The following is a 27,811-nucleotide window of genomic DNA, read 5'->3' as shown; positions in this document are numbered from 1 at the left end:
GTTACTGTAATGCAAACACAAGTAGACCCGAGTGTCAGCTGATATTAATATTTCTGCAAACTTCTGCTTCTACAAATCTTTTTTTTGCTTTGTGGTGAGTTCACAGGTGGGTGATTTTTCCCACTATGGAGGTTATGGATGGGAAGTATGATGAATTTTTTTTAAACTTACCTTCCGTCTTGGAATCAATGCTCTGAACTGGTTCCAAGGCAGAAGAGGTAGAGGAAGGGGGGGCTTGTGGCTAAAGCCAATAAAAGCCTCGCTTCAACCAGAAGAGGGTACCTTTGCCGAATGATTAGGGGCGCTGCCCTCTTTCTTTTCTGCTCACAACTTCTGACTCTGAACTTGTATTGTGAAAGGTGGACCTCAAGGAGGGCCTGTCTCCATCCTGTTCCACACCCCACCCTGAGGTGCCCCCGGAGGGGTCACTAGGCCTGGAGTGCCTGGAGCAGACTTTAGTTTCTGTGATAAAGGAAGCCTGTGACACCAGGGGTAGCCAAAGACGTTGGGGGTAGGGGGGTGGGGGGGAGACTCAGCCTCTCCGGATTCCTTGCGTGGCTGCTTTCTCCCACTTTTTTTTTAACCCTCACCTTCTGTCTTAGAATCCATACTACGGGGTCCAAGGCAGAAGAGCAGGAAGGGCTGGGCAAGGGGCGGTTAAGTGACTTGTCCAGGGTCATACCGCTAGGACGTGGGTGAGGAGAGATCTCATGCCTGGTACCTGCTCCCCTCCCCGCCCCACGCCCCAACAGCACTTTGATAGCTCCCTTCAGAAGCGTGCAGCCCATCCCGGGTAGATACAGTGTAACCTGAGGGGGGCTACTCGGGCTTTTCCTTTTGTGAACTTGACCTGAGGCTTTCCCAGTGGAGGGAACTCTGTACCCAACGGCGGGAGCCCCCGCAGCCTCACGGGTGGCAGAGGCAGGCCTTGAACGCGGGGGTCCCGCCTCGAGGCCAGCTCTTGGGCCGAGTCTCACAGACCAGCAAAGCGGACAGCAGTTTCTCTGGGGGTTGCTAACACCACGGGAGAGCCGGAGGGCGGAGCCAGCAGGATGCATCAGGTGGCAGGTAACGTGACACGCGCGGAGCAGCCCTCAGGAAGCACCTGCCGCGTCCTGGGCTGTCCATTCTAATGGCAAAGATGCGGCCCAAAAGGGAGCTGACCACAGAGGAGGAGGAGGAGATGGCCGGGTGGGGTGGGGGCCGCGGATGGGGGGAGGAGGAAGGAAGGGGCAGGAGCCACGGAGGAGGCTGTCCAGGGTCTCTGAGATGAAGACAAAAGTGAAACCCGGCTGGACCTCATGGAAGAGGCGGTACTTGGGCTGGGCCCTGAATGGACCTGGGACCTTTAGGAGGGGAGGAAGAGCATGGAAGGCTGGTGGACACTGCCGGAGAGGCACAGCTGACCGGCCAGTGGGCCAATAAGGGCTAGTGAGGGGAGTCTGGGAAGACAGGCCGGGGGCTAAGAGAGCCGCAGGTGGGCTCCAGGGCTGTCTGGAGACCTGAGGCAGGGAGGCCGGAGCTCCTCCGAAATGTGGGCAAGAGGCCCTGCGAGCTCTATGCAGGAGGAAGACAGATGGTGGCAGATGGAGATCTGGGAGAAGGAAGAGTTCGGAATGGCTCGGTGGGCCGCCTGGAGTGACTGAAAGATGGCAGAGGCCTTCCCTGGACAGGCTCAGCCACAGAGACTAGAGGGACACAGGACGGGGCTAGCAGCCTGGGGTGGGGGTCACAAGGCCAACACGCTCAGAAGCGGGATCAGACTGTGTGACCCTGGGCAAGTCACTTGACCCCCATTGCCTACCCATACCAATCCTCTGTCTTGGAGCCAATACACAGTATTGACTCCAATATGGAAGGTAAGGGTTTAAAAAAAAAAAAAAAAAAAAAAAGCAGGATCAGAGTAGCCTTTCTAGGCTGGGCCCAGCGGCCTCTGGTGGGGGGGAGGGGGTCCATAAAGAGAAAGCTTTAACTGTGGGATCAGTCTGTACTTCCCAAAGTGAGCTGAGCTGGCAAGAGGAGGATAGAGCTTCCCTGACTTCCAAGCAAAGAGGAGGGGAACACTCCTTAGGAAGCCACAGTGCTGGACACCGGATGGTTGCTCAGGCTGTGGGCTTGACTGCATGGGTTCCTGGGCTCCCTAAAATTCTAAAATTCTGTGATTTCAGCTTTTACTCTATATCTTTTAGTTGTTGAGCATGACTACTTTTAAAATAAAAATGATTGGTTTTAAAAATCCCATGATTGGGGACAGCTGGGTGGCCTAGTGGAAAGAGAGCCAGGCCTGGAGACAGGAGGTCCTGGGTTTGAATTTGGCTTCAGATACTTCCTAACTGTGTGACCCTGGGCAAGTCACTTAACCCTCAATTGCCTAGAACCAATACTCAGAATTGAGTCTAAGACAGAAAATAAGTTGTTTGTTTTTTTTAAAGATTAGTAGTACACATCATCTAAATAGCCTTAATTTTTAAAAGCTTCCACACAATATGGTTTCCTCATGTTCATAGTGTGGGAAGTAATTAAAGTGATATCTTTCCCATACTGAGTTTTTGAGTCTACATAAAGAACTTTAATAATTTCCTGGTTTTCATTTTGTTGGTTTCTATCTGCCTGCTGCAGTGATGTGGAATATCAATTCTATAGTCTAACATAGTATCTCTCTTAACTAGCTACCTGTGTTCTATGAATTTAAGAAGCATGTCAGCCATTACCTCATTGTTAAATGAGAGTACATTAAATTACTGGTAAATCTTAAAAGTGCTATATATATATAAATGGCATATAAAAATATATACAATTTACATTATATATGACACATGTTAAGCATTATATAAATGGAAACTTATTAACATTTTCATCCAAGTTATCAAGTAAAAAGATGTTGAAAAGGAGTCCAATCTCAGTATAAATAACAAATTTTACAGAAACATTTTAAACCCTTATTTAAAAAAATCAGCATCTTAAAGTAGAAATTTTTCCACTCAAGTGGCCATTTTTTAGTAAAGGAAAATAATAAATGTTGGAAGGGATGCAGCAAAATTGAGACACTAATGTATTGCTGCTAGAGTTGTGAATTGATCCAACCATTCTTGAAAGCAATTTTGGAATTATGAGAAAAAGGGCTTTAAAAGAATGCTTGCCCTTTGCTCCAGCAATACCACTGATGGGTTTGTACCTCCAAAAGATAATAAAAATGGTTATACAAAAATATTCATAGCTGCACTCTTTGTGGTGGCAAAAAATTGGAAAACGAGGGGATGTTCCTCAATTGGGGAATGGCTGAACAAATTGTGGTATATGATAGTGGAATACTATTTTGCTCAAAGGAATGATGAACTGCATGATTTCTATAAAAACTGGAAGGACCTTCATGAACTGATGTGGAGTGAAATGAGCAGAACCAGGAAGGAGAACATTGTACACAGAAACTGAAACATTATGGGACGATCAAATGTGACAGACTTTGCTACTAACAGCAAAGCTCCAGGACAATGCTGGGGGACTTATGAGAAAAAATTCTCTCCACATTGAGAGAAAGAACTGTAGGAGCAGAAATCCAAAAGAGAACATATGATTTATCACTTGTTTATTTGGGTATAGGATTTGGAGTTTTGTTTTTTTAAAGATTACTCCATTACAAAAATGAATACTATGGAAATAGGTTTTGAGTGATTATGTATAACCCAGTGGAATTACTTGTTGGCTCTGGGGGGTGGGTGGAGGAAAGAGGGGAGGGAGAGAACAAGAATTGCGAAACCAAGGGGGAAAAATTTAAAAATTGAAATTTTTTAAAGTGGCCTTTTTTTAGATTCTTAGAAAAAAATTTCATTTTTCAGTGAAAAATATAATTCACAAAATAACCAACAGCAAAAGGTAATACCTTGGATGTAGAAACATTTTTAACAAAAGTCATCTTTTTAATACATAAAATAATTGTATTTACTATAAAATAGTATTTCAGCAGTTAGTTATATTTCCTAAATTGTCCAAATATATTCTAAGTAAGTTGGGCTCAAGGTGGGGTGAGGTGCCATTTCTGGTCCTGGAGGCAAGTGAAGCAAAGATCTATAGTCTTAGGGAATCTGGACTGTAGACCTCCAGGAAGCCTTGAAGGCTCAAGCTTAACATAAGCTGTGGTCAGCAGTTGTGTGAGTAGGGAATAACTCCGCATAAGGAAGTGTAGCCCACCCTGCAGCAACCTAAAGGCGTGACATCTGCTCTGTTGAGAGAGTGCTTGCTTCTGCCCAACCCCGTAAGCAATTGTACTCGTATGAATTTGCTCGACACTACCAATCCTGCCAAAGGATGCCTTCCTGTCAATCTGTACCTCTATAAATTCTGTCTGGCCCACTGTCTGGCGCACTCTCACTTAGCAGGGCGCCCCGGCCCTAATAAAACTTCCTCAGATTTAGACCTCTGGGGTCTGGGTTGTTGCACAAAGCGCCCCACTTCACAAGGACTCAGCTGTTTTAAGACATACAACGAGTCAGTTCATCCTAAGTTCCGTTCCGTGCACTTACTTACCTGTAAAGGAGTTGCACACGTGTAAATGGTGTTCTGTTGCACAGTCTGCATGTGTCTTATGAGAGTCTCAGGACCGATAGACCAACCAATCTAAGAGAGGAAAAGGAGAAAGAATCTAATTGTGCCTACCAGATTGAAGAGAGTACACAACACAAGTTGTATGCAGATCACAAGCTCCCAGACATGCAGCAAGCCGCTAAGCTGGAGCCGAGCCTCCTTTGCTGACCAGAAGCCTTGACACCCTTTGGGCCAACACAGCTGCCTAAACAGGAGGATGAAGGCCCAGCGCCCCTATTCCTGGTCTTGCAATAGACCAACAGAAAGTCCAGTGAAGTGATTTTCTACAGCCCAGTCCTGCCCTGGGCGCATCCCCCCCCACCCCAAAACAGGGCCTTGACAGTCCAGGGACACACGGATTCCACAAGGCTTTGTCTCTGGAGGCTCCTCCTGCAGAGGGGACCCTGGGAAGCCTCAGGAAGCCCAGCAGAAGCAGCAGCACTGAGAACAGGGCACAGAAGCCCTGGGGGCAGCAGAGACAAAAGAGGTACCCCCCCACACCCCACCAGATCCAATAGGCACCACCAGGAGATCCTAGATTAATAAACAGTGACAGAGACTATCTGTTGTGCAAGACAGTAAAAGATAAGAACAGATGGTTTTTGGATAAAGAAATCAAAGCCATGTGAGAAATGCATGGAAAGCTGGACGTGAAATTATAAACAAGCAGAACCAAGAGCACTTTATATACAGCAACAGAAATAGTTTGAAGAGTGATTGTGTATATCCACCTCCAGAGAAAGAACTGATAAATAGAATAAGATATTGTTTTACATATATATAGACATTTTTGTCAAATGATGCCTTCTCTAATGGGGGAAGGGCATGGCGGGAGATACCTGGGAGCTTAAATATAACAAATAAGTGAAACAAAACAAACAAACCCAAAACCAAAGATAGCCTAGCTGAGTTCTAGGAAGTTCATCACTAGCAATGAAGTTAAGAATTCTTTGCAACTGTCAACTGTAAAAGTGAAATTTGGGGAAATGTATCAAACTACATTTCCCGTGGACAACGGGTTTCTGTTTCCGGGTCTTTGGGCTTGGGGAGGCCTACATCGACATAGAGAAGGCTTAATCTCCGGGGTTAGGAGGGAGTGGTCTCTTTTGCCAGTAGGCTCTTTGCGAGTAGGCGCTTGGCTAGGAGGCAGTAAATGGAGGCGGCAGTTTTGAATGCTTACAAGCGCGTGGTCTAATGATTTTATCTATCAGCATGGCTTTAATTAAAATACTAATTTATATATTTATACCAGCCTTTATCATTTTTCATATTAATACAACTTGAAATCTGGACACTACCACCTCACACCTAGCAGATTGGCTAACATGACAGCAAAAGAAAGTAATAAATGTTGGAGGGGATGTGGCAAAATTGGGACACTAATGCATTGCTGGTAGAGTTGTGAATTGATCCAACCATTATGGATGGCAATTTGGAACTATGCCCAAAGGGCTTTAAAAGACTGTCTGCCCTTTGATCCAGCCATACCACTGCTGGGTTTATGCCCCAAAGAGATCATAGGGAAAAAGACTTGTACAAAGATATTCATAGCTGCGCTCTTTGTGGTGGCAAAAAAATTGGAAAATGAGGGGGTGTCCTTCGATTGGGGAATGGCTGAACAAATTGTGGTATATGTTGGTGATGGAATACTATTGTGCTCAAAGGAATAAAGAACTGGAAGAATTCCATGTGAACTGGAATGACTTCCAGGAAGTGATACAGAGGAAAGGAGCAGAACCAGGAGAATATTGTACACAGAGACAGATACATTGTGGTACATTGAACATAATGCACTTCTCTACTAGCAGCAATGCAATGATCCAGGACAATTCTGAGGGACTTATGAGAAAGAATGCTATCCACATTCAAAGGAAGAACTGTGGGAGCAGAAACACAGAAGAAAAACAAATGCTTCATCACATAGCTTGATGGGGATATGATTGAAGATGTAGACTCTAAGCGATCACCCTACTGCAAATATCAATAATATGGAAATAGGTCTTGGTCAATGACACATGTAAAACCCAGTGGAATTGCTCATTGGCTAGAGGAGGGGGTTTGGAAGGAGGGAAGGGAAAGAACATGAATCATGTAACCATGGAAAAATATTCTAAATTAATTAAAAAAATTTTCAAATCACTAAAAAAAAAAGTAATCTAGACACCCCAAGTTTATTAACTCTGCCCTTTGAGAAACCTGGCACCAGGCTTACCTGTTTTGAGCTGAACTATAGACTTTAAACTGTTTGGGGACCCTAGTGCGGGCAGGATTTATGGATACAGTCAAAATACTGAACGCCTTGATTTGTTTTAAAGGCTTCTCCCATTGTAGTAAAGTCGTCTCTAAGGAAGCCCAGCTCTTAGTTTGACCCTTTCCTTTGAAATTGTTATAGTTGACTGCTCCCTGATACTCCTGAGGCTGGCTGCAGACCTTTTTGTAGCCTGTTTGCAGTTTGTCTATGCATGCTTGTTGAACCAAGTTCTCCAAAGGGTATAAAAGACCCCCAAGTTCTGTCCCTCTTCAGAGTTATTACCTACAGCCACTATCCTCTCAGAAATACTGGTGGTAGCCAAATGGTGGACACTATCTCTCTCTTGATTAAAAACTTGGTTTTTCTGACTATTTAAGAATTCTGTGTTTTTTCCAAGTTAACACAACAAATAAAAATTCTAAATGGCCCCTTGCTTCATTGGGAGCCCCATTCTGCTTCTACTGTGGTCATAGAGTAGTGGAAAAGGAGCAAAGGTGCTGTGAATGTTGGTTTTTCAGCTGTATGTAAACATTAATTTAATGACTGATGGCCTAAAAGTATGTTCCTCAGACAACATCAGTGAGGCCCAAACGAACCTTCTCAATACTGATGTTGCTCTAAATGGAAGTTGCAGCCAGTGCCCAGAGTCAATGAGAAATGGCGGACGCTTGGAGAAGAAATTGGAAGGTGAATGATAATAACAATCGCAGCTTTAAGGTTTGCAAAGTATTTCACAAGCATTATTTATGGGATACTCCTAAGAGCCCTGTGAGGAGGTTATTACAGCTATTATTATTGCATTTTAGAGATAAGAAAATGAGGCTCAAAAAGGTTCCTGACTCATGGCTGCTGGTATTCAGTCTTTTCCTTGCACCTTGCTGGCAGGTGTGTTGGCATCATAGGCACCTATTACTGGTAAGTGTCTGTGAAAAGATGGAACCACTAAGACCTAACAGATTGCACCAATGTGCCTGCCACATCCCTGCAGGTCCAGGCTGATGCTGCCGGCAGCCTTCCTGTGGACACTCTGGGCACCTCAAGGCCACCAGAGCTCCAGTTACTGCTCTGGACATAAGATGACCTAGATCAGATGAAGACAAGGAATGGCCTGAGGGCATGGTAGGGAGATTGACAATTCAATGTTGTCCAGGAATATGTTCATGGATGGTTTCTGTGTTACTCAGTCAACTCTGTAAAGTACCTAATACCTTTTTTCCTTATTATCCCAAACCTGACTACTTTCCTTGTCCATCTGGGGTCATGTAGCCAATAAGCATCAGTCAGGATGAAAACTCTGATTTCTCCTCTTAGTCCAACACTCCTTCTACCACATCAGACTACTTTTCTTTTTATTTTAGATTCAGAGATCTTTTATTTTCCTAGTTACACTCATTATACGTTTTCCAAAATTATAAGATCCAAGCTGTCTCCCTCTCTGTCTTCCTTCCCCCCACTCTGGGATGGTAAATAATTTGATCTGGGCCAAAAATGTATTAACATGCAAAACCTACTTCCATATTGTCCATTGTTGTAAGAGCATCCTCATATAAAACTGTAAATATGCCGATGAAAGATAGTATGTATGCTGTGATCTGCATCTATCCAACTCCAACAGATTTTTCTCTGGAGGTGGACAGCATTCCCCATCATAAGGCCTTCAGAATGTCCCAGATCACTGCACTCATCATGCTACTTTTCAACAACAGATGAAAACGAGAACAGAACTGCTGATATTTAAGTAGCAACCTTTTTTCATAATTGATTAAAGTGGAACCACCATATTCTTATATCATATGTTCAGTGTACTATATGAGCAAACAGCAATGGTACCATAGAAGATAAACCCTGGACAACCTGCTGGACCAGACTCAGTGCATCTAGAAGAAATTGGGCTTGATGCAATGTTAAAGGAAGTCAGGGATCAATTTTCAAGTGATGGAAGGTAAAGATGACACTGAATGATGGGGAAAAATCATAGACTCTAGTATTTCCTTCCCCCAAAGAAGTCAATGATTACTAACCAACATACTTACTCTCTTCTCTCCAAAACCTTTATGATAACAATCAACATGTCAAGGGTATGGATGAAAAGAGAAAATGACCAGAAGGCTTTTCCAGACCATCTTTTACCAGAGTCCATTTTGACAGTCATACTACTAACTGAAATAAGATCCTACTGTGGATTTGTGGATGATAAGAAATTTTGGTAAAATAGCATTGGTCATTGTCATACATGAGTTCCTTGGCAGAATCTCAATGAAGAGAGATTCTCTGTATGGTGAGATAGTTCAGTCCTCTAGAAGCTCTCTCTTGTGTATGACAGTGTTAGTAGCAACAAGCCCCAAAAAGTTAAAGAGCTTGGATAGCACTTCTACTTATTTCCTATCATATGGATAGGTAAATTTGTCTGATAGGTTCTGATGAGGTGAGGTATTATTGTAAAAAATAACTAGCTTTTCACTGTTAAAACCTATATTTGACTATTTGCCATCTTAGGAGGCAGGGAGGGAGAGAATCTAAATTGCAAAATGTCAGCTAGAAATTGTCAAAAATTGTTTCTACATGTAATCTTTAAAAACTTTAAAAGTTAAAAATAATTTTTTAAAGTTATGAAATCATGATATATGCTTTACTGTTTATTTTATTTTAAAAACTCACCCAATTCTTTTTCTTTTCTAAAGATATTATGGAAGTTGATGATAGGTCACAACATGATTGAATTTTAGAGCTGGAAAGGGACTTAAGAGATTCAACCTCCTCATTTTTGAGATGAAGAAACTGAGGCCTAGAAAGGTTGTCACATAGTTAGCAAATTGGTACCAGAAGGGGGCAGCTGGGTAGCTCAGTGGATTGAGAGCCAGGCCTAGAGACGGGAGGTCCTAGGTTCAAATCTGGCCTCAGAGACTTCCCAGCTGTGTGACCCTGGGCAAGTCACTTGACCCCCATTGCCTACCCTTACCACTCTTCCACCTATAAGTCAATACACAGAAGTTAAGGGTTTAAAAAAAATTGGTACCAGAAGCAAGACTGTAGCATGCTGTTTCTAGAATAAAGATCAACTTGTGGGAGGGTTAAGAGAAGAAAAATATATATACATATATTCTGAAAATTAAAGAAAGTCTTCAAATTCAAACCAGAAACTTAACATAGAAAATGAAAGGTTGCATCGTTTTCCTCTCCAAAGCTTGTTAATCCATCTCACCTTCCATCCAGTCACGCTGAAAGTCTTTCCAGCACTTCCTATAGTGATTGTTCTTTCCCACATACCTGGCAAAGTAGCTGTAGAAGAAAAAAATGAAGCTGTAAATCTTTAATGAATTATATTCCCAATATTGATACTAAATCATGTCATTTTAACTAATAGCCATTTGGGATTGAGTAACTATAGCCAAACTATTCTCCAAAATGTCATAATGTTTAAGGTACCAAAATATGATGCCAGCATAATATATATATGCATATATATATAAATTATTTATTTTTTAAAGTATTTTTCCATGGCTACATGATTCATGTTCTCTCCCTCCTCTTTCTCAGAGTTGACAAGTAATTCCACTGGATTATACATGTATTATCACTCAATACTTATTTCCATATTCATTTTTATAATAATCTCAGTATAATATACTTTTAATTGTTTTTGGTATGATTTTTTTCTCAATGAAGTGATGCTCTACAAAGAATTTTGAAAGGCCATCATATTGAAGTAATATTGTACTTTATAAATAAATCATATAATTTCCAGAGTTGGAAGGGACCACGGAGGCCATGAAGTTCTCCCAATGTCTGAACAAGTATCCTCCCTGTGACATACCAAACAAGTTGATGTCTAGCCTTTGACAAAGACTTTTGGAAAGAAGGAGCTACTATCTGCCAAGGTGGCTGGTTTCATTTTTGGATTGCTCTAATTTCTGAAGAGTTCTTTCTAGATCAACCCCCAATTTGTCTCCTAGGGCCCTTTGCTTTTAGTTGTGCCCCCTGGGGCCAAGAAGAATAGATGTAAACTCTCTTCCTTAGGTCAGCTATTAAAATATTTGAAGACAGTCATCATGTATCCCATAAACCCTTTCTTTTCTAGGCTAAACATCCCCACTTCCTTTATATGATTTTCATATGGTATGATCTCAAGGCCTTTCACCATTCTGGTGACCTTCCATGAATACTCTTAAACTTTAATTCCCTTCTCAGTGCCCCTGCTCTGATTAGAGCAATGGGTGTGTGAGATGAATAATGATCTCTCCAAATTTTTAGTCTCCCAGTTAACTGTCAAAGATTACCATGGCAGAGAACCTTTTTCTCTATGTGATCATGCAAAGAAAGCTTAAATTACAAATGGGCAAAATATTATATCATATTCTTCAAAAGGAAGAATGTATGACTTTGCAAAAAAAACCCAAAACTTAGGAAACTCAGGACTAGTATTTTCCAAACATCTGATGAGTAGTATTATTTACTGGGAAACAATGATGTAAAAACCTTACACCATTTCAAAATAAGAGAAACTTGGAGACACTAACAAAACTAACCATCTATCATTGTCTAAAAATATCAGCCACCAAATTGACCAAAGAGAAGAAAAGGATGTTTATATGAAGCAAACCTAACAGTTGAAAATTATCTTTTTAAAAATAATTTTGGATCTCTTTATTGCATTTACATATTTAAGGTATATTCATACTACTGGTCTATAAAATATAAGATGGTAGGTATTATGCCTCATCTAAACTCTTCATCACTCTTGGTGAGAGTACTATCTAGCATGGGACTCTGCACACAATAAAGACTTAAATGTTTGTTGAACTGAATTAAATTATTTGTAAAATGTAAGCACTAGTAATCAAAAGGTCAAATTTAAATATAGCACTTAAAGGGGAATTAAGTTAATTTGTGATTCCTAATTATTGTAGTCATACTAAACTCATTATAATTAAATGCCATTTTTCCCAAGTTAGTGGATCACTGGGGGGGGGCTTCACAAGGAATATTCAATATTCAATATTCACAAATAATGAAGGAAGAAATATCTTTTTTCTTTCAGTGAAATGTTAGATTCCAACCACTTTTGAAGGCTGGAAACTTACTTTGTGTATGGATAATGTGATCACCCAAGAGTGAATTATATTGTTCTTTTAGAAGCAATGCCCTATGGTAGCGTTGGTGAATGTTTTCAAGTTCCTGTGCCCAAATTGTAACTTCAAGCTGCCTGTGAGCCCCCACAACCTATTGCCCCAGAGATCAGAGGAAGGAAGTGCTCTCTTTGGGCGGCTGGACAGAGGGGCAGGGCATGCAAAAAATGTCCTCGGGTGCTGAGAAAAGGGGGACGGAGCAGCTCCCCCTGCCAGCTGGGCATGCATGCCCATGCTTTGACAATGCCGCCCCATAACCTATTGGAAAAACAAGTTCCAGAGCTCTCAACCCAGGATATGGAGGGAGAAGCAGTTAAGTGAGAATGCCTTAGTAGAAGAGGAAATAACAGTGTGGGATGTTGAAAATATTTATGTTAGAAAGTAAATTCCTGAGCTCATTTCTTTTCTTAAACATATAAAAACCATAACAAAACCTGAAACATAACATACTTCCCAATAGTGTAGTGTGTAAATCTTGCAGCCATGTTTTTCATGGGTGCAAGCTAGCAGTTGCCCAGTTAGAACACAGAACCTGGCATGAGGCGGGGCTGGTGCCAGGCTTGACAGTTGAAGTGAGGGTATATAAGAAGGGTCCCACACCCCTGACTTCACTTCTCCTTTTACTTCTTTGGGAGTTGGACTCTGGGAGAAGGGAGGAGGAACATGGGTTTAGATTTCTTAGGCAGGTAGGCTTAACTATCATTGCTGGCCAAATATAAACAACTCATTGGCAGACCCAACAATCTCTTAGGGAACAAGAATATATATCAACCAACCAGACATCACCATCTGGCCCAGGGCTTGTCAGCCCTGGGTCAGCAGCCAAGCATTGTCAGAGTTAAGTCTTCCCACAAGGCATTCTTATCCTCTGCTCCATAAGAAGACCTTTCAGCCTTTCAAGACTAGTCCAAAGAAGTTAGCTGACTTAAGATCTTAGATTACTTTACCCACTTCCAAATCCATTCTACCTAATACAGTTATCACCAAATAAACCCCTTAAACCTTTAAGCCTAAGAACTTGAAGTCATTGCCTTACCTTCAACATAACCAAGTAAGAGCAACTGTCTGAACATTCCAAAGGCTACAGCTCATCAACTCCATTAAGCTATTGGGTCTAGGAAGTGTCATTTCTCCTTCCTTTTTGACCCCATCAATTCACCAATAGGATTACTTCCTTACTCAGGACAGGGCCATAGAATCCTGAGCTTAAAGGGGCTTGGTTTTGCTGGTGAGGGAGAGTTTGATCTATCTCTCTGCCAGCTTGGGAGCAGGATCCCTGTTATATTCACACCCTGTACTCTAGCCTATTGCCTCTGGGCTGGCCTAATACCATCCTCCATACTTCTCCAGCCTAGCTAGCCCCCTTTACATTACAATAGATATTCCTACAAAATACCCTACAAAGTAAACTCAAAAAGTAATTGATGAAAACTACAAGTGTGATTCTTTTCTTTTTCCTCTCTTTTCCTTCCTTCCTTCCTTCCTTCCTTCCTTCCTTCCTTCCTTCCTTCCTTCCCCTTCTATCTCAGAATAGATACAAAGCATCTGTTCCAAGGCAGAAGAATGATAAGGTCTTAGGCAATTAGGGTTGTCTTATCCAGGGTCACACAGCTAGGATGTGTCTGAGGCCAGATTTGAACCCAGGTCTTCCCAACTCCAGGCTTGACTCTATCCCCTGAGCCACCTCCATGTCCCTTTCCATGTATGTGACTGATCCATTCCTCTAGGCCAAGGCCTTTCACTGTTGGAGCGCAGCCCCAGGATGGCCCACTGGATTTGCACGGCATTTCGATGTCTCAGGGCCTTGGGCTTAGGATTCAGGGAAATGCTCAAGCGAGGTTACAGATAATCACAGGTGCCATCAGCATTGCTGGGATGCTACCAGAATCCTCAGCGGCAATATCTGTTCATGGCCTTTAAATCAGCCAAGGCAGCTCTGCTACTCCTCGGTAGCTTATACTCTGAGAAGTCGGATAAGAGCTAGAGACATGACAGAGAGGCTGACACCAGGGAAACCTGCCTCTGTGACAACATAAAAATGATACTAATTTCCTGATGTATGGTTGGAAACCTTTATTATATTATGTTAAAGAACCACTGCTGCACTCCACAAATGGATCTAATAGCTGTTGTGCATCTTTCCTGAAACAAATGTCACTGCATTTGATGGAATAGGTAAAGTTTAATGCGAGAGAATGGCCCTCTCTAAATAGTGAAATAGTGGGCTCGTTTTTTCCCTTGTTTTATTTTTATGGACTGTGATAAAAACTAAAAAGCTGAGTTTAAAAAGATGTCTTGCTTCTCTTTGGTAAAGCTATTTGATTAGTTACATTTTTACCCCGAAGGGTTTATAGTCTGTAGGTTTAAACAATAAATTTCACAGTCATTTAAAATGACCTGTTGGGAAAACATTTCTACATGAAGTTAACTCGGCCTCTGGAGCCCTGAACAGAGCCATCATCATGTAGATAGAGTTTATGTTGGGCATAAATTATTTTTGGTTCATTAACTACTTTTCTTCCCCTTTTAAAATAAAATCTTAAAACAAAAGTGATTTCAAGTGACTGCATTTCCCTCACTTCTTGCTGGGAAAAGGCTGAAGCCTTTGTGTGCCTCAAGCAGCCACAGGATAAAATTCTCGCGTCATGCCACAAACTACTCATTGAGGAACGACTTCCTCAGGTGAGGACACATCCCAAACCCAGTTGCCTCACTGCATCCCAGGCAGCAGGTTCAGGCCTGGACAAACTATTAGGACTCCTATGAGAGCTCACTGGCTGGGCCAGGCTGGCCTGGGCAGCTCTTGTAGCTCCAGGAGGCCCCAGGCCAGAGGAGCTCAGGAAGGGCGCCTCGGCCCACGTGGTTTAGGTTATCAATTCTGCATCAAGTCTGTACCTCAGACTTGGAGACTTCTAAAATAATAAAATCCACAAGAATGTTATCTGACCTGTTCGTTTGAGGCAGGGGCCGTATGTAACTTCTCTGATGAGTCAACTTGCACTGCTTAGCCTTATTTTTTTAAACTCTGATCTGTCTTAGAATCAATATTGTGTTTGTTTGTTTTTTTTAATTAGAAACTTCTATTTAGTATTGAAAATCCTTCTCAATCTGGCTTTTTTTTTTTTTTTAAACTCTTTCCTACCATCCTGGAATTGACACTAAGTATCTGTTCCAAGGTGGTAAGGTCTGGGCCCTGGGGGTTAAGTGACTTGCCCAGGGTCACACAAGCTAGGAAGTGTCTGAGGCCACATTTGAACCCAGGACCTCCTGTCTCTGGGCCTGACTCTCAATCTATTGAGCTTCTCAGCTTTTATTCTTACTCTTCTCCTTGCTGGCCATAGCGGTAACCTCAGATATCTGCCTTCCAGCTGGTTCTGTGATGGGAGCCTGGGCCACCGCAGAGAGCCTGACAGGCTCCTTCTAAGCTCCTCCAGGGCGGACATCTGGCCTATTTGGGCAGTCATGGCTCAAGGATGAGAGGAGGAGCCAGACCTCGGGCTCGGCTGGTACCCAGGGCTCAGGGAACCAGGCATCCCGGCTCAGCGGTAAGGCTGGCAGAAGTGCCAGCCAAGGATGCTCTTCCCTTTCACAGATTCAGTGTTTGGGTGAAGCAGGACTGTCCAGTGATCCCGAGCGGACTTTCCTCCTCCCGGCCACCTCTCAGACAAATCCCTGAACCTGGAGGGGGTCCTCCCCCGGTCCTGGCGGAATGTCTCTCTGTCCAGCTATCCCTTAAAGCTGGGCTGGGGATTGTGCCATGAGTGGTCTCTGGCTCAGGAGGGCACTAGAGCCCGCCCCACATGCGAAAGCAGCTGCCCCCTAGGAAGTGCCCATTCTCTAGAGGAGAAGCTGAGGAATAGCTTCTGTCCTGGTCTTGGGCCAGGGGAAAAGGAGTGAGCTCCCCTCTGTCTGTGGCCCAAGGCCCACTTCTGTCGCTGTGAGGCTGGGCGGCCATGGGCTCAGGGTGGGCCTCAGTTGGTGGGACTCTGGAGCCAGGATTCCAGCCCCCGCCGTCTACCCCAAGGGGAAGCAGCATCCTAAGAAGTGCTGGGGCTCTGGCCTGGAACTTGGGGGGACAAATACTAGGCAGGCACAGAGATGACACAGACCCAGCAAGGCCTGGGATGGTGCTTCAGGGAAGGGGTTGGGGGGGGTGTCGAGAGGAATGTTGGGGTCTACCCCCCCAAACCTCTGAAGTAACTGGCTGCACCCCCCTACCTGGAATTCTCCTCCTTGGCCCCGTCTCCTGGCTTCTTCCTAAAAAAAGCCTTTCCAGCCCCCTCAGCGGTAGGACCTTCCCTCCGGGATCATTTCCAGTTTATCCTGTGAATATCCTGCAGGGCCTTGTGGTCTCCCCATTGCCCTAGGGGGTCCCTGAGCGCAGAGGCCCCCCTGCCTTTCTTTGGGGGGCCAGTGTGTGGCACAGAGCCTGGCACAGAGCCTGGCACACGGGGCCTGAAGAAAGGCTCACTGACTGACTGCAGATCCACATCACGGGCCAGGGTCCTGACACGTTGTCGGTCAGTCTCTGGGTTTGTACACACACACACAGACATCGGCCAGGTGTGTAGACACACGGAGCCGTGCGTTTCTAGGTATGTGGAGACAGACAGCTATTCACCAGCTAATTGTTCACTTACTAGGAAGGTGACAACAATGAAGGTGAAGTTGACCATATTTTCAAAATGCTTGATTTAACCCCCTCCCCTCCCCACTCAGAAGCCGTGCAAGGGCGGCCCCTCTCCCTGGTGGGGCACCAGGCCCTCGGGCCGGCTCGCCATCCCCTCCTGGGCTGGGGAAGGGAAGACGATGGCTGCGGCATGGAATGGGCAGAACCGAGAATCCCCTCAGCGGCAGCAGCAGCTGCTCTCGCCTTCGGCCAACAACAGATATCTGGATCTCAGGGCCCTCCCCTCCCTGTGGGCCCGGACCTTCAGTCTGGGTTATTGAAGTTATCAGGTAAGCATTAAGCACATCACAATCGGTACCTATTTTTATATGCTTCTTTCCAGTGTACACCAGCCATTCATAAACCTCATCGCTGATGCAAATGGCATCATGTTTAATACAAAGCTCAGCGATGGACTGAAGTTCTTCTCTGGAATAGACCTGAAATACAAAAAAGTAAAAAACAATTTGTTAATCAATATATGTAGAAACCATGAATTTTAGAAACTGGGGTAAAGGAGACTTACCTTGCCGATGGGATTATGCGGAGTATTTATTATAATAGCTTTGGTTTTTGAACTAAATTTACTGTCCAGCTCATCCAGATCTAATGTCCATGAGGCACTGGAGCTTTCATTTCCCTTAATAGGTTTCTAGGATATCAAGAATGAGGAATGAAGATGTCAAGTTAAATCTTAAAGTGAATAATTATTGTTACCCAACAAATAAACAACAACAATACTAAATGTAGAAAGTTATGGCAAAGAAATTCTTTTTTTTTTTCTCAGTTTAGCAAAAATGTTTAATCTCTCCTTGATGCACTTTTATTTACAAATACTAAATCTGAAGAACATTAAAATAGGAAACAGTGGGTTATTTACGCAGTCCAAGGGCACGAGGAGCGATGGGCCCCACTGCTTCCAACTGGAGTGACTGAGCAATGTTTATCGGAACCACTGAGCAGACCATTAAAACCATCTGTCTTCTCTCCATTTGAAATGTGGACGACAACATTAAAGGACAGCCAATTGTGTGCTTCATCTTAAAAATATAAATCTCTCTCTAAATATATCTATTCTATCTGGTGAGGCCAAGGATTTGAGCCACTGATTCCAAGACTGGGAGAAACAGGAGGGTAAACAAAGGCTAAATGATAAAGAAAACGGGAGTGGTTGTAAATTTGGTTATCTTGGGGGGGAAAGTGAGGACCAAGAAGAGGGCCTCGTTGATTCTATGAAACCTGGAGCTCAGAGAGGCAGTGCCATGCTGTTTTTCCTGGTGGTGGTGACTATGTGTGTGCATTTATGTGTGTTCCAGGAGGCTTTTAAACATTAAGGACTAAAATGCCAGTTGCCATTCCACTAAAGAACCAACTTCTGGGCCTACTTGAGATCAAGGTCTTGCCCTCCCCTAAAGTCTAAAGTCTCACTACGGCATGGAGGTGACCCTGGGGCTCTCCAAGATTGTGCCAAACAGAAGCAGGATTTTCCAAGCTAGAGAGGCTTTAGGGATAAGCCCAGCAAAGGACAACCGAGGACCAGCTTTGCAAAGAGCAGGAAGGCTCATGCCCAGAGGGAGAAATTCTTAAAAATGAATAGGGAAGGGGCAGCTGGGTAGCTCAGTGGAGTGAGAGTCAGGCCTAGAGACAGGAGGTCCTAGGTTCAAACCTGGCCTCAGCCACTTCCCAGCTGTGTGACCCTGGGCAAGTCACTTGACCCCCATTGCCCACCCTTACCAATCTTCCACCTATGAGACAATACACCGAAAGTACAAGGGTTTAAAAAAAAATGAATAGGGAAAACGGAAAAATATTGGGCTCTGCCCCACTTGAGTGACCTCATGGGCTCTGTATATTATACTGACATTTGGTCAGAGAGGACAGTGGTTGACCACCACACAGGTCCACCTTAGAATACGGGCCCTGCAGGGAATCCCCCTGACAGGCACCGGTTCTGCGATGAGGTACTGACTTGCACCCTGCCTTAATGCCTGCGTTAGCTGGCTGGGCATTCAGAAAATCATAATACAGGTTCTTAAAGGGTCACAAGGTTGTGGGGAGAAAAGAGCTTTCCAGGCTGCCCAGCGTCGCTTGAACGCGAGCCGCTCTTGCTGCTTTCTGGTGCCGGTTGTTGACAAGGGATGAGACTAGGTAGTAATTTGGTAGGAGACACTAACAGACTCAGAAATGCCATTTTAATAGTTTTGTTGCCCAGCAGAAGCCCTGGCTTTGGAGCGGTGTTGTGGGCCCCGCTGTGGTCCCTTTGCCCAATGCCTCATCCCCGCCACATACTCACATAGCGTAAGGGGATAAAGACGGGGGTCGCTCCTGCCATCTTCACCATGGGCCCGTAGCAGTCATAGAAAGGTTCGATGATGATCACCTGAAATGGGCCCAGAGCAGCATGATGGCAGCACCCTGGGGCAGCCCCTTCCCAACTTGCCTATGTCTGAAATTCATGCCCCTCTCTTGAGGCCCTCCCTCACAGAGCGAGCCATTCCCTCCACAAATTTCCTCCTCATTCCCCTTTCCTCCAAGGCCCAGGCTAGCTGCTGCCTCCTCCATGAAGCTTTCCTTGATTCCTCAGTTTTATCCTTTTCCTCTTCAAATGATCTTTTAACCCCTAAGTTTCTGGCCCCCGGTGAGGGCAGTGGCCACTTCGTTTATGTGCTTGCACAGGTCTGTTGGAGCAGGTGTTTATCAATCACCGAGTACCAGCTATGCCCCAGCCCCTAGGCCACAGAACAGAGACAAAGAGGAAGTGTTCCCTGCACTCACGGAGCTAAATTCTGAAAGGGGAAGAGCCCCTCTGGGGCAGGAAGGTCAGCACTGCCAGACTTCTGAAGGAAGCTGGGGACTCAAGGAGGCCATGGCTGGGAGAAGGGAGAGTATCCCCAGCTGCCATGGCTGGGAGGCAAGTCATGGAATGGGGCCTGTGGGGGAGAGCAGCGGGGCCAGACTGGCCGTAATGCCGCAGAGCAGGCCAGGTACACAAGATGAAGCCCATTTGTGGTTCCATCTGTTTCTGTTTGCATCAGACACCACTGATGAGAGTACATAGAACTGGGGGCGCAGGAAGAAGGATGAGGACCACTGATGTCTGCATAGACATGCACAGGTGATGCAGGGGCGAGTGATGGCCTCGGGCCTGAAAGGGTGACAGGACAGAGAGATGAAGGGCCAGGGAGAAGTCCCACAGGGTATCCTGGGGATCAGGCCTGCTCTGGGACTCTGGGCTCCCACACACCCATCCTAACGCCTTCCACCGAAACCAGTGAGATCCTGGGTCAGCAGTGCCTGTTCTTCCATCGCCTTGTTCATGCTTGTGCTTTATGGCTTCTCAGACTTTTTGGTTTTACCCAAATGTCCATGGTAGATGGCGGGCCAAAGTACTGATCCAAGATCTTAAGTCTTTCAAAGCTGTTTTTCTTTACAATGTTGTTGCCCTTGTTTAAACTGTTCTCTCGGTTCTGCTTTCTTCACTCTTCATTAGTTCACACAAGTCTTCCCAGGTTGCTTTAAACCCATTCCTTTCATTATTTTTTATGCCACATCAAAACTCTATTACATTCATAGACCACAATCCCCCAAGTGATGGGGCATCTTTCCAGTTCTTTGACAATATAAAAGGAGCTGCTATAATCTCAAACTGATTATAAACTCCCTGGAGGCAGTGACTTAATTACATTACCAATCATTCAAGTCAATCAGTTATTTGTACCCATTTTGTACAATTCCTGTGGCTTAATGCAGTAGAATATAGAAAGAGAGGAGATTTTTATGAATTTTCTCTCTATTTAAATAAATTTTAAAACATACCAATGCAGGAAAGATGGCAGTTTTTAGTTTGATAATTATGCTTCATTAACAGATTTAAATATAACAGAAACATTTTAGCAAACTTACTTCATCTTCTTTGTCAATGAATCCTTGTATAGCATTAAAAAGAGATCCATATCCTCCCACTGTGACTATTATTTCTTTCAGTGGATCGATATGTCTTTCATAAATCTTTCCATATAGAGAAGACAAAACTTCCACCAGTGCTGGATGACCCTGTCCAGATCAAAGAAGAGAAACCTTTCATTTTATTTTATGTCCTATTTGAGTTCACAAAACTCTAAAAGTAGAACATTTTGTTCCTTGAAGTTTAAATGCTTGAACTTTGGCAAGATGACTTTAAAAAAAAACCTACTGTAAAATCATTAAAAACATCTATAATTAAAAAACACTCCATCTCATCCCCAGTTCCTAAGGAGGTAGCTATTTTATCATTAGGAGATAGATATTTTATCATTAAAACTGTAGAAGCCTGGAAAGTTATGCGGCAACACAATCCAAAGAATTTTGTAAAATTCTCATGTGTATGAGTATTATTCTATTAGTGATAAAAATGTGTTGAGTGTGCCTATAGCTTATATATATATATATATATATAAAGAGCCACAGTGCTCGAGAAACAGCATTTGTTAAGACCATAGAAAGGCGACCCTTACCCAGCTGCTAGAACTACAGGATATTATTTTCACACCAATCTTTACCTTGAAAGGAAAATCATTTTCTACTTCTCTGATGACATCATCGCACCTATTAGTCTGCTATCTGGCTAGGAAATAGTAGTACATTGACCATTATCCCTGTTTTACAGATGAGGAAACCAGTTCTGAAAGGATAAATAACATATCCATTATCACCCTGCTAATGCCTGCCCTGGAGGCCACTAGGTGGCTCAGTGGATAGAGCTGAGCCTGGAGCAGGAAGATGAGTTCAAATTCAGCCTCAGACATGCACTAGCTGTGTGACCCCAGGTAAGTCATTTAATCTGTTTGCCTCAATCCATTGGAAGAAGAAATAGCAAACCGTCCTCAGTATCTTTGCCAAGAAAACCCCTACAGTAAGGCTGTGCTAAGGCCGGGGGGGGGGGGGGGGTCACGAAAAGTCAGACGCAGCTTAATGGCAAACCACAACCATCCGTGCCTGAGGTGGATCTTGAACTCGTGTCTCCTAACTCCACTGAGTAGCTTCCATGGAAGCTTTAGGTTTCGGAGTCTCTTTCCTAACAGTAGCCCAGGCGACGTGAGGACACGAGTGCAGAGCTTGAGCCCACATGCTCTGTCCGTCACCCACCTCCACTCCATCCCCCCGAGCTGTCCGTCACTAACGAAATACGGGCCACAGGGACTAACTGGCATCTTCCAAAGGGCCATCACTCTGACAAACGAGGAAAACTAATAAATAATTGAAGAACTCTCAAAGCTCCAGCGTCTCACAACCAACTTGTAAGTGCCTGGAAGCAGGGTGATTCGCTGCTGTGCGGGCATCCCACCCGGCGGCCCGTGCATTGGCACCGCATCTTCCTGTCCCACGGGCACTCTGGGAAGGGGCCTGGCGTTCCTTGTTCCCAGCCTCTGAACAGCACGATGGAATTCTCTGTTTCCACACGTTGCTGCTGTCCATTCAGACAACGTGAGCTTGCTAAAAAGGCTTGTGATACTCACAAAGCTCCGCGTGTACTGATTCAGTTGGTCAATGGCTGCCACCTTTGATAACTCTTTCTTCACATAGAGAGGAAGGGGGACATCTGGCAGGCCTTGGCCAAGATTCACAACAGAGGGGTCTGCACAGAGCTTAGTAAATTCCACCCTAAGACGGAAAATAAAGAAAATGCTTGTCAAAATGATGAAATTTAGTCAGTGTTTCATGTTGAGTGTAAATTGAAAAACAAGTTTTAATTGATTATTATAATTCAAAAGGCCAGGAGAGGAGAAAGAAAGAGGAGATGGAAGAGAAAGAGAGAGAACCTTCATTTGCTCACAAAGTATCTAGCCGGACCAAACTACAAGGCTATCTTCTTCTGACCAATTTTTCCTAGAACTATCCATAACACACTTAAATGCTAATACAAGCAAGGTTTCAGGAGGCTGCGCCACTGACTAAGAGTCTAACAAATCCCTAACTTTGGCTGCAAAAGAGACTGACTAATTAGTGCGGCTAGATCTATACAAATGTGTTACACCTGGAAGAAATAACTCAAAACGTATGCTAATGATGGGTCAGCAGTGCCATCTTTGTAAAGCAAGGTCAACACATCATCAGGCTAAAAGAGCACAAAGCACTCCAGAGTTCATTTGCAAATAAACATTTCCAGAAGAATTAAACAAAAGACAACCAAATGAAGGGGTGCTTCTTGAATTCTCTTGGAGTCTACCTTAGTTCCTTTATTATTATTTTTTAAACCCTTCCTTTCCATCTTAGATCAATACTATGTATTGGTTCCAAGGCAAAAGAGGAGTAAGGACTAGGCAATGGGAGTTAAGTGACTTGTCCAAGATCACACAGCTAGCAAGTGTATGAGCCTTAAATCCTTTAAATCATCAGGCAGATAATAATGAACACAAATGTCTTTAGGTATCATGAAGTCAAAGATGCTGATCTCCTTAGTATAAAAGATAGAAACATTTTAACTCTGTTTTAGCTTACAGACTTTTTTTTTTTTTTTTTATTTAACTCATCAATGCTATGGAAGAGCTGAGCCAGACTTCTTAGGCACTATTTTTTAGTTTTTTCTTCGTGCTCCTTTCTATTTTCCTTATAGATTTCATAAGTTAAAAGCTGACTTTGGTTTCATCTGTAGAATATATATGTATAATATATACACATATACACGAATACATATACACATGGGTATATGTATGTGTGTAGAAAAACTAACAACTTCCAAATAAGATAACAGGCTTGAAAAAGAAGGCAAACATGGTAACATTTTATGGCTTGTTAGATACTCACCATATATTGCTATCGAGTCCTTCGATTCGTTTTGCATTTTTGAATGTCTTGGGCATTTTCTAAAAGATATAAGCACATGATGGCTCTCATTTGTAACAACAACAAAAAAATCAAAACATTTCCTCATCCCAATAGGTATCTATTAGATAACTGTGAGATGATTCCTTAGGCACAAGTTCTGGTAAGTAAAACAGAATTTTTAATAAAGGACTTCGCTCCCTCACACACTCTCCAATCTCACATGCCCTTTTGATCTACTCCAGGGTCTCTGGAGGGGCTTTCTAGCTCTTACTCCTTAAAGGGGTTGTTTGGCTGGTCCCTGGAATCATACTTAAATAGACATATTATAGCATTTCAATGAAAATATCTGTTTGTGGCTAATTTTTAAAAACTTTACAAAAACTTACCAGTGGACTCTTAAGCATGCCATTTATACATGCAGAGTGAAGCAGAATGAAGCAGAAAATGGACACGCTTTTAAAAATCCTTTGTCTGAAACATCTGCAGTGAATTTGAACAGGATTTGTGTTTGCTTCGATGCTTGCCTCAATTCTTTAATTTTCTTTTAGTGTACTGATACAACTTCTAAGCAAAATGAGCCATCCCAGTAGGGAAATGGCCTTACACAGAAAAGGCTGCTAGGTGGCTAAGGCTTTGGGCTTGAAACCAAGGCTTCTTGAGGTCCTACTGCTTTTTGGCCTTAGGCAAGTCACAGCCCCTCTTAGCCTTGGTTCCTCATCTATAAAATGGGGATAATAATACCACTCACCTTATAGGGTTGTATGAGCTTCAAATGAGATAGCATATGTAAATTGTTTTCAAAACCTTAAATCAGGGACAGCTGGGTGATTTAGTGGATTGAGTCAGGCCAGGAGACAAGAGGTCCTGGGTTCAAATCTGGCCTCAACACTTCTTAGCTGTGTGACTCTGAGCAAGTCACTTAACTCCAATTTCCTAGCCCTTACCACTCTTCTGCCTTGGAACCAATACAAAGTATTGACTCCAAAATGGAAGGTAAGGGTTTTAAAAAAACAAACAAACCTTAAACCAGCATATAAATGATGATAACATAAGTACATTTTCTAGATAACTAAAGATTATCCCTACTCAGCACCGAACCTTTTATTTAGTTATTTTGGATGAAGTTTCTCTATAATATGACAGACTTCCTGGTCTTAGTAAACAGAGTATGCCCCATATAAATTAACCCTTTCTTCATGATTCGTTGTCCATGTTACAAACATTGTTATCTAATGCCGTGGGAGATGTCTTTCTAAAACATTCAGTGTGAACATTTAAACCTCAGAAACTGGCAATCAAAGTTTGTTTATTGTTCTGTTGTTTCTTAAGAAAAGTATTAATAATGCAGATTAAAATTTAAAAGTGTGAATGCATTCATTTTTTTCCTGATAGAGTCTGCTGTCATTGTTACCAGGGTGCTCCTGTGTAGAAGGTCTTGGCATCCTTGGCACTCTAGTTACAAACAAGGTACATAATAAATACTTCTCAACAGTTTGCCCTATTTGGATTGCTTTCTCCTTTACAATTTCGTTGTCTCCAACCCAACAAACATTTATGAACCATCTGGTTCTGCTATATTCTGTGACCCTGGATAAGTCACCAATTTCCTCACCTGTCTAATGACGGTTTTGATTAAGTGATCTCTAAAATTTCTTCTGGTTCTAAATTATTATTGGTGCTGTTTCAGTTGTGCCTCACTCTTCATGACCCCATTTGGGGTTTTCTGGTCAAAGATACTGGAGTAGTTTGCTATTTACTTCTCCAGCTTATTTTACTGGAGAGGAAACTGAGACAAATAGGGTGAAATGGCTTGCCCCAGGTCATGCAGCTAGTAAGGGTATGAGGTCAGATTTGAATTCAGATCTGATTCCAGGAATGGTGCTCTTTCCATTGAACCTCCTAACTGTCCTGTCTAGCTCTAAATATATGATTCTAAATATTGTAGGTAAGACTAAGTTTCAGAATACTTTGCACATAATGCCTGGGGATTAGTTCCTAACCTCCTCATTTGATTCGGAGTTATAGAACCTAAATTCAAATCCTTGCTGTAAAGATGGGATTAACTCTCCCCTGCTTACTTTTAAATTTAATCAACTAAAAGAGAAGACACACTTAATTAATTCCTAAGTGGGAGAGGTCCCCAACCCACTTACTAAGGTGGGTGACAACTCAGAAATGACTGACTGCCCCCTGGGCAGTCCTAAGCAAATTTAAAGACTCCAATTGGTCCCCATAAAGTGGAAGAAGGGATAGGAAGTGATGCAAAGAAGGATCTTTAAAAGTGGCTGCAACCTCTTGTGAGGGAGTGCTTCAAGCTCTTTCAAGGTTTTGGAGGCTGGTAGAGGACCTTCTTCTTCAGTGGGCACCTGGGACTCTAGCATTTGGTAAGACTGTTCTGGGATCTTCTCCCCTTGGACTTTGGATTGGTGAGTGGGAAAAGCTGACCCTCCTTTCCTGATTACCAGAGAGATTAACACCAGATAGGCCTCCCTCTCAGAGGGGGCCACATGGGTGAAACCCTTGTTTAATTTACCTCTGGGCCCTTTGGCCGGGGCTTCTGGAGCCCTGCTGGAGTAGAGTCAGGTGCCAGGTGCCAGAGCAAATATTTAGTTTGTTAGGTTAACTACTTTCTCTACCCTCTTTCACATTCCTCTCCTTTCACTCTTTCCCTCTATTTTGTAAATAAAACAGATAAAAAGTCATTTTGACTTGAGATATATTAATTTCAGCAACCACATTCTCTTATATTTAGTCGAACCTTAATTTTAATCCTTAGATGGCTTTCTGGTATAATCACTGACTTTTAAGAGGGAACAAAAAGGGAAACTTTAAGTTCTCAGGAAAATTCATGCATGTGGAAAAATTCCATTCCATTCAGGGACAATGATGAATAAATTAGATATTATTACAGCATTGTGATTGTGATTATTCATTTCATTTAAGAATTTAAGTCCTTTGTCCCAGAATAAACTTTGGAGGAAAAACACAAATGAAAAATCCAAGCAATTAAAATATTAGAGTTAAAAAGTTGAAAAAATGTATCTTAAACCAATCTTGAATTAATTACTTAAGTAACATGGGCTGAATTCCAAAAATCAGAGTCCTCCACCTCTATCTCCATAACTGCTTGAGACAAGGGATTCAAAATGGTGATCAAAATGGGATGAAAAACATAGGTTGGGAAACCAGTATTTCAATGCAAAAAAAATTTACTAAATGAGTGCCTACTATGTGCAAAGCCTTATAAAGGCTTTGTGAAATCAGAAAATGCTCTTCTAAGACTATAGTTCCTTCAGAATTCCATTTGTATTTAAATCCCTACCTGCTGCTGGAATTCAGTTTGGCAGGGGAGAAAAAGTTCTTGGGACCTCCTGCTCACATTCTCTGAGTTGTCCACCCTGGAACAAGGTTCCAGTGAGCCAGTCACTTGTTATGGCTTTGCCCACTAGTACCTGGAACCCAAGAAGGCTAAAACTCGAATATTCCTGCCATCTTCCTCTTTGCTATTAACTCTGCCATTTTTATCTTACCACCAATGCTTCCCCTCCCCACCTGTCATTTAGCCTGGTTATTTCTCCTTTCAGAATGTCTCTCAAATCCATCCCTTCTTCTTCATTCCCACTACTACCAGCTTGGCCTAGGCCCTGTTCACCTCTTGCATGTACTTTATTAAATCCTTATTTTCTGTCTTAGAATCAACACTGTATATTGGTTCCAATGCAGAAGAGAAGTAAGGGCTAGGCAATGGGGGTTAAGTGACTTTCCCAGGGCCACACAACTAGGAAATGTCTGAGGTCAGATTTGAACCCAGGATCTAGGCCTGGCTCACTGAGCCACCCAGCTGTCCCCTAATTACAGGAATTCCTTAACAAGCCTCCCTGCCTCCAGGCTCTCTTCCCTTCTCATCCATCCAGATCATCATTGCCAGATTAATCTTCCTAAACATCAGATGTATAGGTCTGATCAGGCCACGTGCTTGTTAAAAAAAACAAAAACAAAAAAAACCTCCATAGTTTGGCACAAAGTGGACAGAGAGTTGGTCTTTGAGGCAGCAAAATCTGGATTCAGGTCTTGCCTCTGACACATAGTGTGTGTGAGAGAGACTGGGACAATCTCTTAACCCCTCAGTGCCCCAAGAAGCTCTCTTGGACCAGAACAGCTGTGATCTGCCCTGGGGGAAGGAGTTTCTGAATTGGGAGTTCCCTACCAGCTCCCAGAGGCCAGGTCTAGTTCAGAAAAGAGTTTGTTGTTATTTGGAAACTGGCCTCTTCTGCCAGGTATTGAAGGTCTTCCAGGATCTGGCTCCAGCTGTTGGCTTTCCAGCCTCATCCACATAGTGATAAGGCAGGGCACAGCTCACTGTTCAGTCACTCAGACCCC

At 43.2% G+C, this 27,811-nt stretch overlaps 1 protein-coding gene across 4 annotated transcripts in view; it reads right to left on the bottom strand.

Annotated features, from left to right (window-relative positions):
• The window catches only part of KYAT3 (kynurenine aminotransferase 3), a 68,439-nt gene that overhangs the window by 20,931 nt on the left and 19,697 nt on the right, over nucleotides 1–27,811 (bottom strand). For all 4 annotated transcript variants that reach the window (XM_044674142.1, XM_044674143.1, XM_044674144.1 and 1 more), the window contains exons 3-10: nucleotides 23,411–23,469; nucleotides 22,123–22,267; nucleotides 20,531–20,680; nucleotides 18,921–19,007; nucleotides 17,154–17,279; nucleotides 16,947–17,067; nucleotides 10,035–10,111; nucleotides 4,525–4,614 (exon numbers count right to left, since the gene is read on the bottom strand). In XM_044674142.1, the coding sequence (XP_044530077.1) occupies nucleotides 4,525–4,614; nucleotides 10,035–10,111; nucleotides 16,947–17,067; nucleotides 17,154–17,279; nucleotides 18,921–19,007; nucleotides 20,531–20,680; nucleotides 22,123–22,267; nucleotides 23,411–23,469 (855 nt within the window). The remainder of the gene's footprint in view (nucleotides 1–4,524; nucleotides 4,615–10,034; nucleotides 10,112–16,946; nucleotides 17,068–17,153; nucleotides 17,280–18,920; nucleotides 19,008–20,530; nucleotides 20,681–22,122; nucleotides 22,268–23,410; nucleotides 23,470–27,811) is intronic.

Source organism: Gracilinanus agilis, chromosome 4 (genome assembly GCF_016433145.1).
Source record: "Gracilinanus agilis isolate LMUSP501 chromosome 4, AgileGrace, whole genome shotgun sequence".
NCBI classification, from domain to species: Eukaryota; Metazoa; Chordata; class Mammalia; order Didelphimorphia; family Didelphidae; genus Gracilinanus; species Gracilinanus agilis.
The sequence above is the reverse complement of the archived record's forward strand: the minus strand, read 5'-3'. Positions and strand labels throughout refer to the sequence as shown.